This window comes from Mangifera indica, chromosome 5 (assembly GCF_011075055.1).
Source record: "Mangifera indica cultivar Alphonso chromosome 5, CATAS_Mindica_2.1, whole genome shotgun sequence".
Taxonomy (NCBI): Eukaryota; Viridiplantae; Streptophyta; class Magnoliopsida; order Sapindales; family Anacardiaceae; genus Mangifera; species Mangifera indica.
Window position 1 is genome coordinate 15,106,693 of NC_058141.1, and position 15,651 is coordinate 15,122,343.

General features: G+C 32.8%; 3 protein-coding genes across 10 annotated transcripts; 1 reads left to right on the forward strand and 2 right to left on the reverse strand.

Annotated features, from left to right (window-relative positions):
- Window positions 1–193: 193 nt before the first annotated feature.
- Window positions 194–7,217, reverse strand: LOC123215552 (probable galacturonosyltransferase 15). Of its 4 annotated transcripts, none has more exons than XM_044635699.1 (7): window positions 7,049–7,212; window positions 6,625–6,962; window positions 6,353–6,381; window positions 3,217–3,375; window positions 1,650–2,231; window positions 1,232–1,534; window positions 194–725 (listed from the first exon to the last, which is right to left on the reverse strand). In XM_044635699.1, exons 2-7 carry the CDS (start codon window positions 6,845–6,847, stop codon window positions 441–443), a joined length of 1,581 nt encoding a protein of 526 aa, XP_044491634.1. In that variant the 5' UTR covers window positions 6,848–6,962; window positions 7,049–7,212; the 3' UTR covers window positions 194–440. The 4 variants fall into 4 exon arrangements, with proteins under 4 accessions (XP_044491634.1, XP_044491637.1, XP_044491636.1 ...); XM_044635701.1 differs by having other exon boundaries at window positions 525–691; window positions 7,049–7,216; XM_044635700.1 differs by lacking the exon at window positions 194–725 and adding an exon at window positions 741–1,106 and having other exon boundaries at window positions 7,049–7,217.
- Window positions 7,218–8,972: 1,755 nt separating this feature from the next.
- Window positions 8,973–11,276, reverse strand: LOC123215788 (trifunctional UDP-glucose 4,6-dehydratase/UDP-4-keto-6-deoxy-D-glucose 3,5-epimerase/UDP-4-keto-L-rhamnose-reductase RHM2-like). Of its 4 annotated transcripts, none has more exons than XM_044636030.1 (2): window positions 11,123–11,276; window positions 8,973–10,391 (listed from the first exon to the last, which is right to left on the reverse strand). In XM_044636030.1, the coding sequence occupies exon 2, from the start codon at window positions 10,376–10,378 to the stop codon at window positions 9,170–9,172; it is 1,209 nt and encodes a 402-aa protein (XP_044491965.1). In that variant the 5' UTR covers window positions 10,379–10,391; window positions 11,123–11,276; the 3' UTR covers window positions 8,973–9,169. The 4 variants fall into 4 exon arrangements, with proteins under 4 accessions (XP_044491965.1, XP_044491966.1, XP_044491964.1 ...); XM_044636031.1 differs by having other exon boundaries at window positions 11,096–11,258; XM_044636029.1 differs by lacking the exon at window positions 11,123–11,276 and adding an exon at window positions 10,887–11,009.
- Window positions 11,277–12,549: 1,273 nt separating this feature from the next.
- LOC123215670 lies at window positions 12,550–15,476 on the forward strand. Of its 2 annotated transcripts, XM_044635865.1 has the most exons (3): window positions 12,555–12,719; window positions 13,813–14,016; window positions 14,414–15,476. In XM_044635865.1, exon 3 carries the CDS (start codon window positions 14,418–14,420, stop codon window positions 15,447–15,449), a length of 1,032 nt encoding a protein of 343 aa, XP_044491800.1. In that variant the 5' UTR covers window positions 12,555–12,719; window positions 13,813–14,016; window positions 14,414–14,417; the 3' UTR covers window positions 15,450–15,476. The 2 variants fall into 2 exon arrangements, with proteins under 2 accessions (XP_044491801.1, XP_044491800.1); XM_044635866.1 differs by lacking the exon at window positions 13,813–14,016 and having other exon boundaries at window positions 12,550–12,719.
- The last annotated feature ends 175 nt before the right edge of the window (window positions 15,477–15,651 follow it).

Below are 15,651 nucleotides of genomic sequence, written 5' to 3' on the forward strand. Positions count from 1 at the left end.
TGATATATTATCGTACAGTGTCATCATGTTATGTTATAGCATGCACATGCTTCACAGTCCGTTAACACATCATAAAAGAGAATCATATCCTGTTGCTTTCCACAACATTTTATTCCAACAAGTTAGCAGTCAGACAACACAAAATATAAATAAAAGAAAGAAATGCAATATGGGGGATTGTACACACAACATCTTGAACCAGTTTCAACATATGGATAGAACTTTCTGACTAAAATATATACAATATTGTTAAATACATAATTGACCTCATATGTTATCATGCCTTCACATTTTTACTATATATGGCATCATGTCTTAACTAATATCATATTGTGCAAAGCATAAGCAGAGACTGAAGCCAAACCTTCTTCCCTCTGGTCTCATACTGCAAGATGGATCTAGTCCAAAATGAATGTTGAAGTGAGAGAACTTAGTCCTCTTCACCCCATGACTCTACATTTCCTAATGAACTTGTTCGAAAAATTTACATGCCTATTCCATAAGCTTCTCACCTCTGGGAACCCAATCTCAAGCCATGGCTTTGCAGGGCCACTAAAATGTAAAACAGCAGTAGAATTTAACATTTCTCTGTGAGCTTCTGGGGATTGATGTCCCAGCCCCGCCATATGCCATGAAGGATCAATAGGATGCACATTACCATCCAAGGCTAGTAACGCCAGTGGAAGCACTCCTGGTTTCCATAATGTCAATCCAGAATTGAGGTTCTGTGAAATAAAATGCTAGTATTACATACAAACAAAAATTCAACATTTCATTTCATTACTAAGAATACTATCTAGTCATAAATTATCTTTATATATATTTCTAAATCTTGCACCAGAGTTCAAGGCCCCATAACTCTAGCAACATGGAACTCTTTCTTTAGAGCTTGATCACAACAAAGATACCAGGGAAGAATATCTATATCAATAAATATCAAATTCATGTGTTTTCTCCAGAATGTTTGTTGTTTGCAGTGCTCAATTACAGTGGACCTCATCAGCTGGATTGGTACCAAATGAAATCAATAGAGACCGTAGATTTGCTATCCCCTTGTTCTCTAGTTCGGATTTCCTTGGTTTAGATATTATGAAGAATAGGCATGTCTGTGGGAGGGAGAGATAATCCATCTACGGATTAACTTGATATAACATCACACACATTTTATTTAGCAGTATGCAGATGCAATTTTTTTTTTTTTTTTAAATTTAAATGGAGACAGGATACTTACAAGTTTCAACCATTCATGGTAAGTTGCTGTTACATCAGTCTTCCTCCAAGCTTCAAGATCAAGGATATTCATTCCAAAAAGCCAAGCACAGCGCTCTTGGTCAAAATTGGATGAGATTATTGGGTTAGAGAAATTCAAGTAGTCACTGTATTTTCTTCCTACACAACAGTTGTCTCCGCATGATGAGCCAACAACTGCGCCAACAGCTTTCCCTTTGAGATCTAATTCCCACAAAGATGATATGTCATGTTGTACTACAACATCATCGTCCAATAACACTATCTTGTTGAGATCAGGAAACAACTGTTTGGTCCACAATAGTTAATGACAGAACAATCTTCATTAATAATATTCAATTCAAGAGTGTATTCATCTAATTAGAGAAGACAAAGATCATGAAAAATTGTTTTATACTTACCTCATGAATATAAATTCGAAGATGATTCATGAGAGACAAACAGCTAGGGCTTGAGACCTCCAAGTATCGTCGATGCTCTTCCTCATATTCAAAGTCTTCTTGTTTCAAATTGTCGTAAAAATGACTCCAAAGTAAATGGTTAATTTCTAAAATCTCTTTAACCCCAATGTTCACTTCCTGAGACCAATCATATTGGTGCAATCCTTTAACTTCCACAACTGCTGATTTTACAGAATTAATTGCAAACCATGCATGCATTGGAGTGTACGTTTTCCTGTCAGTAACTATGTGAAACACCAACTCTTCAGGTCTGGCAGAGTTTTGGACAGTAGATGAGATAACTACAGAGGCAGCAAGGACATTGTCGGTTAGGAGAACAACATGGTGAAAAGATGGGTCAGTGAGATGGGAAACATATTCAGGTGAAGGTAAACGAGATCTGGCCACTGCATTTACTGCATACTCTTCTGCTAATTTGAGGCAAAGGCAATGTACACTCTCTGGGACACCATGTGAAGCTAAATGCCAGTATATCAATTCCCGATGTCTAGCAGATTGGACCTTCCGTTCCATCCCCAAAAGCTATATATTGAAAGAAAAGCACTTTAATTTGTAAGAGATCTGGCAGCTGATGTTCTAATACTCATAAAAAGGAAGTCACTTATAATGCAAATTAGTGTCAAATATAAATTGTTGATTTATGACGCCCTTTTCAAGCAAAATATTAGTCATCCTAAAGATCATGCACAGATGATTCTGCTGCTGCGGGATAGTTGCTTTCACAGCATATTGTGTTAACTTTTAGACAAACAAGAAGTTGGATGTAAAAAGAAGATAAGAACTAGTTTTAATGAATTTCCCAATGATGGTTGGGTAAACATGAAGGAGGTGGAAAATAGAAGACAGGTATAAGACTCTTCATACCTTGTCAATTTTGTTCTTTGATCAATGTTAGCCTACTCGGGAACCTGACAAATGAATGCTAACTAAATGCTACCTTGAATACGAAGAGGGATGTGTGATTGTGAGATAGAGATTCAACCTTGATTCAGGATGTTTATAAATGTGAGGACAAACATCAAACCAAGCCATAGAAATCAGTACTATATCTAAGAAAAGAATTTATGTTGAAGCTTTTTTTTTTTTTAAATTCTTTTTGAAGAGAAAATCAAAAATATACATTTGCATACTCTAGGAAAGAAATTGGAATTTCAAAAAGAAAGATTATAGGTAAGAAAACAAGTTAAGATGATTACATTTTAATCTCATTGTCGCATTACGTATCAACAATTATTAAATTAATTTTTTGTATACATTCATCAACTTATTTAACAAACTTTAATTTGTATATTTAGTGTTACTCTTTAACTTAACATGATAAAAGGACTAATCACAATAGGAAGAAAATATAACAAAATATTGTTGTATACGTTGTAAGATTATATAAAACTTTATAGAATTAATAATTAGATTAAAGTGACATTAGCCCCACCGATGCCATATAGACGACAGAAATCATAACTCAGAATTAGATTTGTTAATGTGGAAAATAAGTAGTTTCATGTACCATAGCCTTGGTCTTGGTTGCAAAGGCCTTGATGTTTTGTTGTTTGGACGTCATCTCCTTCACAAGCTCGTTGAACGATTCTAAAGAAACCTGTACTCCATCATTACCGGTACCATCTTTTGCTTCTATTAATGCTCTCGTTAGCTCTTCTCTGAGTCTCTTCATGGTACATGTATAACAAAATAAAAGAAATATATATCAAAACTAATCACCAAAATTAATTACTTTATTGCCGTTGGTTCCGCCCAACAGTGTTGACGTATGATGATGAGAAAACATTACAAGACCTCTTGCATCATAAAAAATGAGCTATTGCCACGACTGTTTTTACTGCTTCCATGATAACAGAAGTGCAATCTTGGGGGATTTTCAAACCCTTCATTCAAATCATCATAAAAGCAGCCAGGTGGTCTTGGCAAAGCACTTCAACCACTAATCGTCACTTTTTTAGTGTTTTCTTTTTATTATATCCAGAGAAATTATCATCAAGTGGACAAGAATAATATAATCGCAAGATACTCAACGAAAATATATATATATATATATAAAATCGCAGGATAACTGGCTAGCCACGTATTCTAGAAACAACTGGGGGAAGTGAAATGGTGACAGACTGACAGTTCCTCAAAATGTGATCATCGATGGATTATGCACTGCGAATTTTCATTCTTTCCAAAATTTATGGCCCACGACCGCCTGGTGGAATATGTCATAATCCATCTCAAGTTCATCCACAAGTCCATGACGTTGTCATAGGTGAAAAGATAATGGGTATGTCATTCGATCCAACATTACCTGGTCCCACTTCAGTGTTTAAAATACTGAAAATAATGATAATGTCATGCGCTCAAAATTGATATCTTGTGAGTAAAGGGTGCCCTTTCAATTCCATATATTCTCCCTTCTTTGCAAGTTGTTTCTGCCCTTCCCGTGAACAAAATGTTTTTCCTTTTTTTTTTTATATAAATAAAAGAAAAGAGAACGTGAACGACTAATATCAAGATCCAAATTTCCTATAAACAATCAAGTGGTTGTTAAACAAAATTATATTAAATCTGTCAAACTATTGGCTAGAATAAGAAAATCACAGTTGTCAGGACCAAATGGATGCATAGTTTGGCAAGATGTTGAACTAGTTAAAAAGTGAACACAAATTCTGAAAAAAAAATTATAGCGTCATATAAATTATGAGTGAATGTGGCAAAAGAAACAACTCTAGCAAGTCCTTATCACCTAACAAGAATTAAAAAAACCCCAATTCACAAAATTCTGAAGTTTATACTCCCAATACTATATTGGACAATGACAATATATTTTATTTTTTGGTACGTGACAATGACAATATTTGTTTCCACTAGTTTCCCACAGTTACAGATTTGAGAAGTGAGAATCGTAAGCCAGTTCTGTTTCTTCGGGAATTAAGTGGCATAGGAGATTTGTAAAAAGGCTGTAGTGGAGACATTGTTATTCATGGTGGAAGAGGGAAGAGATTCAACAGAAAGAAAAGGATTTTTTTTAAATTTATTTTTTGATTTTAGAAAATAAAATTGATAATTTTGTTATTTTACATCATTTTCTTTTTATGAAATTTGATTTTGCATAAAATAAGATAACGTCAAAGGTTTCCCAAATCTTGGGTGGAGAAATGTCATTCATTTTCAAAAGTGCAGCTGTTGCCTATTACACGGGTACAGCTGCATGACTAGATGTGGATAAATAGAGTGATACCGTTATTATTATTATTTGGTGATGAACTTTACTAAAAACTTTCTAGTATATTTTCATTACTAACATCAATAATTCTAGTTATTAAATAAATAACAACTTTATTTAAAAATCATATCACGACCATCTATGTATTTTTATACCATCATATTACATTACGACTTACATCATCAATTAAGTGACAACCCAGTATGTACAAATTTATATTTATTATATTACTCTTTAGTGCTTCTGTATTAATCAAACATGACAAAACAGTACTTTATAAAATAAAGCATTATACTTATTTATGTTCCAAGTTGTATTTTGTTAGACAAATTGATGCTGAAGATTATAGATGTTACTATTTATGTTTGCAAATGACGTTTTCAGTCAATATAATAAAATAAAATAAAGGGCTTTACCTTAACATAGGACGTGAACATTGTCTTTTTGAGTAAATTACATTTTCCCACTCATAATTTGGCCTAAAAAATTTTTTTCTAATCTTAAATAACACTTTTCTATATAAAATCAAATTTTGTTAAAAATAACTAATAATACAAAGGCAAAATAACAATTTCCTTTTCTTTAGTGAGTACAAAATAACAATTTCACCATCCATCAATTTCAAAAAGTTCAAAAATAACTCGTTTATTGGTCAAACCCAAACATCATAAATATGATAGTTTTTTTCTTTAAAATATTTAAAAGCTTATAAATAAATTTTTTAATTTTTTTTAAAATGCTAAATGTTAGTGTTGTTCCATCACCGTTGTCACAATCTTATCATTTTTATCTCACTACCATTTCTTTCGTTATGATAAAAGTTGTCATCAATGAAAACTTTCAATTGATTAAATCGTCAATGGAAAGAGATCACTGACAACACCTTTTAATCAATCCATTCGTTAGTGATTCAATCAATTCATTGACAAATAGAACAATTGAACTAAGATAATTGACTCAAAGAAGAATATGAAAGGATAAAGAGGAACAAAAGAATAGAGAAAAAGAAAAAGAGGGTAAAATTGACGACAGTATGAAATCAGGAAGAGAGGAAGAAAGGGATGACAATTAAAGGTTAAAAGAAACAAATAAGATTTTATATAATTTAAATATTTAAAATTTTTATTTTTAACTTTTATTAATTTGAAGTTATATAAAAATTTTGAAAAATAAAATTATAAAAATAAAATAATAATTTTAATTTTTTATATTGTATAATATTTTTTTTATTAGACTTTTATTTTGAGAAATAAGAAGTTATTTATATCATATGAAGATATAAAATTGTTTTTAGATCAAATTTTAGGTGGAACATGTGATTTACTCTTTCTTTTTTTCTCTTATTTAAGTTTTTTTTTTTTTTAATGCGGAAACAAATAAATCGGTGCAATTGAAAGTAAAAGGTAATTTCGCCATTAATTACCAGAGATGAGTCGTTCCCGCTGATACAATCTGCCGAAAAAAAAAATACAATACAGTTGGAAATAATAATGAAATTAAAACATTTTGCCTAAAAATAGAAAATTTGTACTAGAAATTCTGGTTTAACAGAACCACTTCATTTTTTAAGCATAGTTACCCGAAAGAAATATATATATATATAATCATTAAATTATGTTAAAAAAGAAAACCAAAAACGGTAGAAAATTTGTTTTTTCGCCAAACGAAAAAAGCAGAGAAAGGAAATTTACTTACCAAGAGAAGAAGAGCAAACAGAAGAAGATTCCAGCACCAAAAACGCAACTCTAACAAAGAAAAACGGTAAAACGATTCCAAGCACCAGCACCACCGGCAACAAAGTCCGGAAACTAGAAATCCTACGGCTAGCCAGAGTCAGAATCGGGACCGCCAACGATCCCTCGCCGGAGTTCGATATCGTCACTCTGTTTATCCCAGTCGTCGATATGTAGAACTTCATTTCCTCTCACTATAATAAATGCCTTTCCTCAGTTTCCAGCACTTTCTCTCCTTTTCCATCAATCCAATTAACAAACAATAAGATCTAACTTCTACTCGCTCACTCTGCCCGTACACTACAATACATGACGTAAAAAATCGGATCTAGTAAAGAAATTTCCATAGCAGAAGAGAACGAGTAAGCAATTGATGATTGAATTACCTTTTCGAGTCACGAGTTCGATATTCTGTTGAGAGTCGGGTTTTGATTTTAGAGATCACGCTCTTATGTTTCCGCTCAGAAACAAAAAACAAAATATTAACCATATGATTTTTTTCCTTTTTGGAAAAAAAAAAATTTAAATAGTGGAAGAGAGAGAACGGGAAAAGCCAGTCGCGAGGGAAATAATGGCGGATTATGACTTTATAGTAAATTACATATTTGACCTCGTTCTTTCAACTTTCGTCACCGACAGCAGTCCAGGCATGAAATCAACATCTGGCAACTGTATGGCCTTATTCTGCACTGATACTCTAGAATTAATGGTTAAACACTTTCCTTTTCATATGAAAATTAACTTTGATTAATTGTAACGGATAAACTTCATCCTCAAGCTAAGGTCACATGTATTGTCTTGATGAGCTCCAAAATGATTAAATAATATAACTGAAATTTGTACTATTGAACAGTTAATCCAATAATGGCAACGTATACTAAGTAGGATTATACTGCTTGGAGATGTACAGCCATTTAATTCATCATCCATTATATCATGACTAAATATATTATAAAATTATGTATATTTATTTTAAATATATAAATTAATATATATTTGATATATATCATTATATAATTAGATAATTTTAAATTAAAGATAAAATAATATTTAATCACATAATAACATATATAAATATATATATTATGTATTTAAAATAAATACATATAATATTACATGTAAATATAATAATAAATAATCAGATAAATAAATGACTGAATAAAATCAACAATAAAGTTTTGATATGGGTTAACTAATTGTTTAAGAGTTTATATCTAAGGCTATATTATTAATCTCTAATGAACGCATCTCAATACACTTTATGTAGTGATTATTTGAGAAATATGGTATATTTATGATCAATAATAACCAGAATTGTTAGCAAGTTTGAAAATTTTCTTTTAAATCTTTTCTTAGATGCTAACTTCTCTCTCTTTTATCTTTGTGTTGATATTTTATATTTACAAAGCGCGAAGATAGAGTTTTACGTAGATATTGTATTTAACTATTTTAATTTAAATATAAATCTAGAAAATTTTTCTTATAAATTATAGCAAAATATAATAATTATATTGATTACATACTCTAATTACATATGAAACGATTTTTTTTTTCCCATAGCCATAGAGATAACATATTTGATTGTTCTTCTTATAACTGGTTGATTAATTATATCATATCAATGAGTCTGCCCAAAGGAAAATTTTATCACAATTCCCAATTAATAAATATGATTCTGGCAATAAGACATTATATATATATATATATATATATATATATATATATATAGATATAGATATATTTTATATTGAAAAATAAATTGATAGAGTAATTCACGGTTCATATACGGTATAGAATGTTACGTATCCGGAAAGGTTTCTTCGTAGTCTCAAGACCGTAAATCAATGGACAAGTCGAAGCAATTAACAAGACCATCAAACACACTTTGAAGACGAGGCTTGATGATTCGAATTCACTCCTAAACATGGGAGTGGGGCAGGTCAAGTCCAATTCATGATAGACCTAACTCGTTATTTAACTTGGGTTCAGAAGAATTCAAAGCTGGGAAAACCATGTCAATGCTTTTCGGGCTTGGGATTGAAAGTTCGCAAAGTAATCAAATTATATTTCATGGAGTTTTCCTAGTAAATTAAAACTGGTGACCTGTTCCTATGCAGAAGTACATTTTTATCTGAGAGTGTTTTCTAAAAGACTAGTACTATGTTTATAAAGTTAATGATGTGGCATTTTCTTTTAATTGAGAACTCATTTATCTTTATTTAATGAATTGACTAACTCATATAGTAATCACATCAATTTGTATATTACACAAGTAATCTAGAATGGTTATTATTCAGTTGTTACATGATATTATAGTTAAAAATTTATATTGAATAAATGACTTCATAATATAAAATTTAACAGATATATGGCTACCAGCATCCCTTAAACAATGGCCAAACTAATTCACAAAAAATAATAACAATAAATGATATTATTGCTTGATGAAAGAAAGAAATTATTCCAAACCCTATAACCCGAAGAAGTGCAGAGATCAGTCTCGGGGTTTAACTTGATGAAATGCTAAATTTGCTTTCCTTGCTTGGTTCAAAGCCATTACCAATCAGTGAGTCCTTATTTTTAGGGGCTGGAACCGTCGTTGATCTGCCAAGATTAGAATTATCTGTCGGGGAACCAGAATTTCTAATATTATGCCCATCAAATTCTTTCCCAGTTCCGATTCCAGACACCATCAGCATTCTTGGATGGGGAACAAGTGCACCAGAAACATCACCCCACCACTCAGGATTGCTAATATACCATTCCATTGTCTTCTTCAGACCCTCGTTCCATGAAGTTCGTTCATGCCAACCCAGGTCTTTCAGTTTTCGATCATCCAAGAAGTACCTCTGGTCATTAAAAGGCCTATTTGTCACAAACTTAATTTGAGTATCCGGCTTCAAGGAGAAAAGCTGGCAGATATCCCTGGCCACATCAATCACTCTCCTTTCTTTCTTTGTCCCAATATTGTACACATGGCCTACTTCACCTTTGTGGAGAATTGTTTCAAATGCCTCTGCAACATCCTCACAGTAAAGATAACTCCGCACATTTGACCCATCCCCATGAATTGGAAGAGGTTGTCCTCTCATCGCCAAGAGGATAAATTTCGGAATCAGCTTTTCAGGAAACTGATTGGGTCCATAAACATTGTTTCCTCTAGTGGTTATCACAGGTAAACCATAAGAGCGCCCGTAAGCCATGACAAGCATTTCTGCCCCTGCTTTTGTGGCAGAATATGGATTAGTTGGCAGGAGCTGAGATGCCTCGTGGTTTCCCACCAATGCATTCTCATCAGTCTCTCCATAAACCTCATCAGTACTTACATGGATAAACCTCTTGACTTGATGAGTGGTTTTGCAGGCTTCCAAAAGAACATGAGTACCCAGGATGTTGTTCTCAGTGAACTTAATGCTGTTGCCGAAGGAGTTATCAACATGAGTCTGCGCTGCAAAGTGCATAATAGTATCAATGTTTTCTGTTAGGATAATGAAGTTTACCAGGTCAGCACTAAGAATATCTCCTCTAATGAACTTAAAGTTGGGAGATGATTTTGAGAGATTGAGGTTCTTAGGGTTTGAACAATAATCAAGCTTGTCTAAAACAACAATCTTGTAGTCAGGGTAGTTCCGGATTAGCCTGTTGCACACATGGGAAGCAATGAAACCAGCAGCTCCTGTTATAAGAATGTTCTTTGGCTTGTATGCGGTAGCCATACCAGGACAGCCTCTACATGATCAAAAATAAATTAGGATAAAAGAAATATTACCATACAAAAATGAAAACATCACAAGGAGATACTACAGTTATATACTAAAATATAATTGGTGCAGAGCATGAGAAGGAAAGCAGAAGACATGAATACTACAGAGAACTTGAATACAAAGGAATTTATTAACCTCTCTAGACTTTGCTTCTCTCCACTGAATCTCTAATCATCATAAGAATCACCGGTATATATAGGTTCAACTTATTAAATTGATTACAAATAACTTTTGTAGATTAAGATAAAGCATTCTTTTCCTGTTCCTCCTTCAATATTCATCCCATTAAACCAATAAAAGCAACCAAAATATGGCCACGGGAAAAATTTCATTATTTTCTTGAAATATTCGAATCCTTAACTGTTTCATAATACCACTGTGAAGAAAAAGCATACATAACCAACAATTTTTCCGTAATTTTAGATCTTAACTACGAGATCTGTTAAAAATCAGAACATACCCACACTGACAGAACAACATCATCTTTGCATATTAATAAGCTTTAACTACAAAAGTAAAAGTAGAATCACCAAAGAGCAATCAAGTTCAAGAAACCCACTTCAACATCTGAATCTCTCTCAGTGATCACATTATCTATCGCATGTATATAATAATGGAAATACGATCATCATATTTTTTTCCTTTCCCAAAAGATGAGACTTTCCATACCTTGGAAAAGAGAGAGATTGGACTTACTTTTTCTTCTTGGTTTTTGCTTTCTTGTTAAAGACTCTTCAAACAATGTGACAGAAGCAAAGCAGGCTGAAAGACAAACGCAGAAGCAGGAGGAGATCTGCACTGTGTTCTGTGATAAAGTAGTTAAAGAATTTAAAGAGCTCTGGGCTATTTATAAATATGCCTTTTGCTTTCCTACTCTACTTCATTTTTATTATTATTATTTTTTATTTTACAAAATTATGTTGCATAGAACCATTAAGATATTGCCACGTGATGAGACAGACCGCCGAGTAAAGTGACAAATCCAACACGTGACACAAATTCACAAAATGGATACGGATCTTTAAATCTAATAAATATTTCTTCTTGAATAAAGAAATATCAAAATAAAATTGGTGAAAGAAATAATCAATTAATGGCTTAGAAAAACAAGGAATAAAAGTGAAAAATAGTTTGTGAGGATAATAATAACAATTTAGGGTTTATTGTTGTATTTATGGTTTGTCAGTTGTTACAGGTTAAGATTGATGAGTATAACATGAATTTAATTAGAACTAATAATAGATAAATGAGTGTATATGATAATTTAATTTCAGGTGCTATTGGTGGTTGAGAGCGTGCTTCAGTCATAAAATATACGTAATTATTAATCCCCATAAAACCTTAAATAAATAGTTATTTTATGGCCAATTGCAATGAATATGATACACGTGTTCAATCACCCAAGCCCACACCCATCCGTTTCAACTTTACCACAAATCTCTGTTTTTGTTACGCACCTTTCCAAAATGAACTACTGAGCATCTCACTCTTATATTCATGTCATCATCAATCTCTATTTTAATGAAAATAGTCTTATATAAATTTGATTTTCTGTCATTTTTTACCATTTTCAAATATCAATCTTTGCTATTCAGATTTGAATTCTAATCAAAATCCTACCTTTTCCAATTTCTAACTTTCAACTTTTGAATTTTGAAAATTTTCTATTAGTGTCGCCTACAATGATTGTTTACTATTTTTCTAAAAAAATTTGTAGTTCTATCAAGAAAAGAGTTTAAAAGCAACAAAGAAAACTAACAGTTGGTTATCAAAAATCAATAAAATTATGTGTATTTATTTTGAATATATAAATATTTATATATTTATATGTATTATTATGTGATTGAGTAATTTTGAATTGAAGATAAGATAATACCCAATCATGTGATAATACGTATAAGTTTGTGTATATTTATGTATCTAAATTCGATACATATAATATTATTCATAAAAAGTAATCCAGAGAATAAAATATGCTTGTATTTTATAAATGAAAATGATATTAATACTATCATATATCAAACAAACAGACGAACTATTCTTTCACCGTTAAACCATCCTCCTTTAACGGTGGATAAGAAAAAGTTATTTTGAAACTTAAAAAGGATGAAAAAAGTTACATTGAAACTTGCAAGCCCTATCCCAGGCCCAGCCCATAGTTAGAAATTGCTGCGTATTATGGTGCAAACTTGTTCCGCGACTGAAAACCGAAGCCAAGAAATCAACGCCGTGGCGTCCGAGACTGACTCGTTAAACTGGGTTTTTCTCTGTCTTTCAAGACCAATTGTTGAAGGTATGTTCGCAGTTTCATTAACAATTGAATTTATTTAATTTTTTGTTTGGTTAAATGGAAAATTAAGAAATCACGGAAAGAGAAAGAAGATAAAACCTGTTTTCGTTCATTCTTCTCAGCTACCGAACTGAACTCGAGAATTAAAAGCTTTAAATTTGATTATTGTTTTCCAGAAGCTGTATCATTTTCCAATAAGAAATCGTTATTAGTCAGCGGTCTGGAAAGGCATCTGCATCAGGTTTTTTGAGGTGGAGTAGATCAGTTAGTTTTTTAGTAGATTAGGTTTCAGCGGGAATGAAACTGCTAGAAATAAGTATTGAGATTGTCATTTGGAAAGCTATTAGTTTCAGGGCTTCGTTTACAGCTAGGTTTGGATGATTGGGAAGGAACCACTGAAATTTCATTGACATTGTCACTTTATTTTTTGGCTAATGAAAATTCCCTGCGCTCATTACTAGGGCCTCCAAACCTTATGATCATTGGGAAGCAGGGAATTCATGGCATTTGACATCCTGAATACAAAATCAAACAACTCAACCTATTAGCACTGATATTTTTTACTGAGTAATATATTTAATCACAAACTACTCATAATTAAAAAAATAAAAATAAAAAAATCTTGGAGGAAGCTGTCTTTAAGGCAATCAAATCTTTTCTCTACCCTAAAATGTACCCAACTCAAAAAGATAGCCGAAACTGGCATTGTTGTTGCCAAATATGCCTTCACACAGGGAAAGATAATGCCCCAAATTTCTAAAGTGGGGGACTGGATGCAATGATTATCCATCAACTTATTTCCCCCTTATACATATGGCTAAATTTTGCGGCTTCACCAAATTTTTGTAGCTAAATATAATGAGTGCTTTCATTCATCTTATTACAAGTTGAAAGAAAAGATAGAAGATACATGGAGATTAGAATTGAAGTGGCTAACCATAAATGGGTGTTTTTCTCCTTGTACTGAGGGTTTTGGCTTTGGTTGAAATTGAAAGTTCATTTGCATTGATACGCATTCAATAGTTATCTAGGCAATCTAAGTAATTTGCTTGTGTTTAACATGACCTTTTCTTTCATGTGTCTCTATATTGTGCAGCTTAAACTACTTTTGATGACTAGGGCTTATTGCCTGTACAAATTTTGGAATAGCCTCATTGCTAGCCTTCTAATTTCATTACCAATCATATGGCCTTTTATATTAACCTCATTGCGGGTTAGATAGCAGAGGAGTTCTGCTTGGACATTTCATATACAAATGCGACAACTAAATTCTATCCTAGGTCATCTTTCAGTGACAGAGGTAAGACAATCTTTAGAAATTCTTGCATTTGTAGAACCTACCAACTAGCCATTCTTGTGTTTGTTGTTGTTTGATGCAATTGATTACTTTCTTATCTAGTATTGATAAACGGTGATATTTGTCATCGTATAGATGCTGAAATAAACAGTGTTGAGTGGCCTCAGGTTGGGTTGGATGAACTAACACCAGGAGTTTATACTAGACTCTCTCTTTGGTTAAACAGAGGAAAAGATAAAAATTCAAAAACTTTGAATGACTTTTTAATTGATTTTCCTATCTTTAGTTAGTTTAAATAGGTAAATTGTTTTTCTTTTTAAAAATTGATTATGACTTTTTGGTTTTTTCTATTATTTATCTTACTGTTTTCTTACTATCTTCCTATCATGTTTGTTTTCAGGAAAATGTCTCAAGTGAGAGTGTTAGTCATGTACGATGGGGAATGGTTTAGTTCCAGTGGTCATTTTGTCTACAATGGTGGTAAAACAAAAGGGATAATAATTTCTGACAAAATTACTTACCAGGAGCTTGTGGATAGATTGTACCAGCTAGTCAAGGTAGATCCAAATGAATATGCAATCATAATGAAGGCCTTATATAAAGCAAATATACCTACCATACCTGCGGAGATAGTTAATGATGATGATGTGAGATTCTTCATAGATGAAAATGTTGCACAACCCACAGACGCAAGAAGTCCATTATGCATTACTCTCAAGTGTAGGGAATCACAGTTTCAAGAAGGAGAAGGTTGTTATCCCATCTTGGATCATCAAAACCCATTTGCTTCTGGAAGTGAAAGCAACCAACTTTCAGTTATCGTGCCTGCAACACAAGAAGGAACTCAAGTTGAGAAACCAGATCCAATAGCATTTGACGATGATGCAATGCACATCAGTTTTGGAACTCAAGCAGAATTAGGTTGTGGTGATGCATTATTAGCTGACGATTTAGAGGTTGTTGCACAACATAATGCTCAAGATGAAGATGTGCCTCATGTGGAATATGGGGATAAGTTGCATGTTCGACGATGTGATCATTCAGGTGCAATAGATGACCCATTCAACTCTTATGAAGATATAGCATGTGGGAAAATGTTTGCAAATAAAAAGGAATTGCGAAAGAAGCTAAAACTTGGAGCAGTGAAGAACAATTTTGAGTTCAAAGTGAGGAAATCTACAAAAGATAGATTTGAAGTTGTATGTGCAGATGAGAACTGTAAGTGGCGACTTCGTGCAACTAAACCAAAAGATGAAGAATATTTTTTGATAAGAAGATTTTCTAATGTCCACAGTTGTACAAAGCCACCAGCGAAAAAACGCCGGAAGCAAAAGGTTATACTAGCTGGAGAAAGGCCCATTCGAAAGTGTGGGAAATGTGCTGCAATTGGTCATAACCGGCAAACGTGCAAGAATGTTACGCTCACTGAATCATAGCTATAAAAAAAGGACTAGGATTTGCGATTTTTGTGCTTTTTTATTTATCATTATATAGTAAACCTGGCCACGGTAGGGATGGGAATTTGGACTCGATTTTAGGGGCCCCAACCCTCCCCGACCCTAACGAGGAGGGGATTCTCTGATAGAAATGGGGACGGGGACGGGGATGAAAAAAATCCCCACAATCGAGGACGAGCTG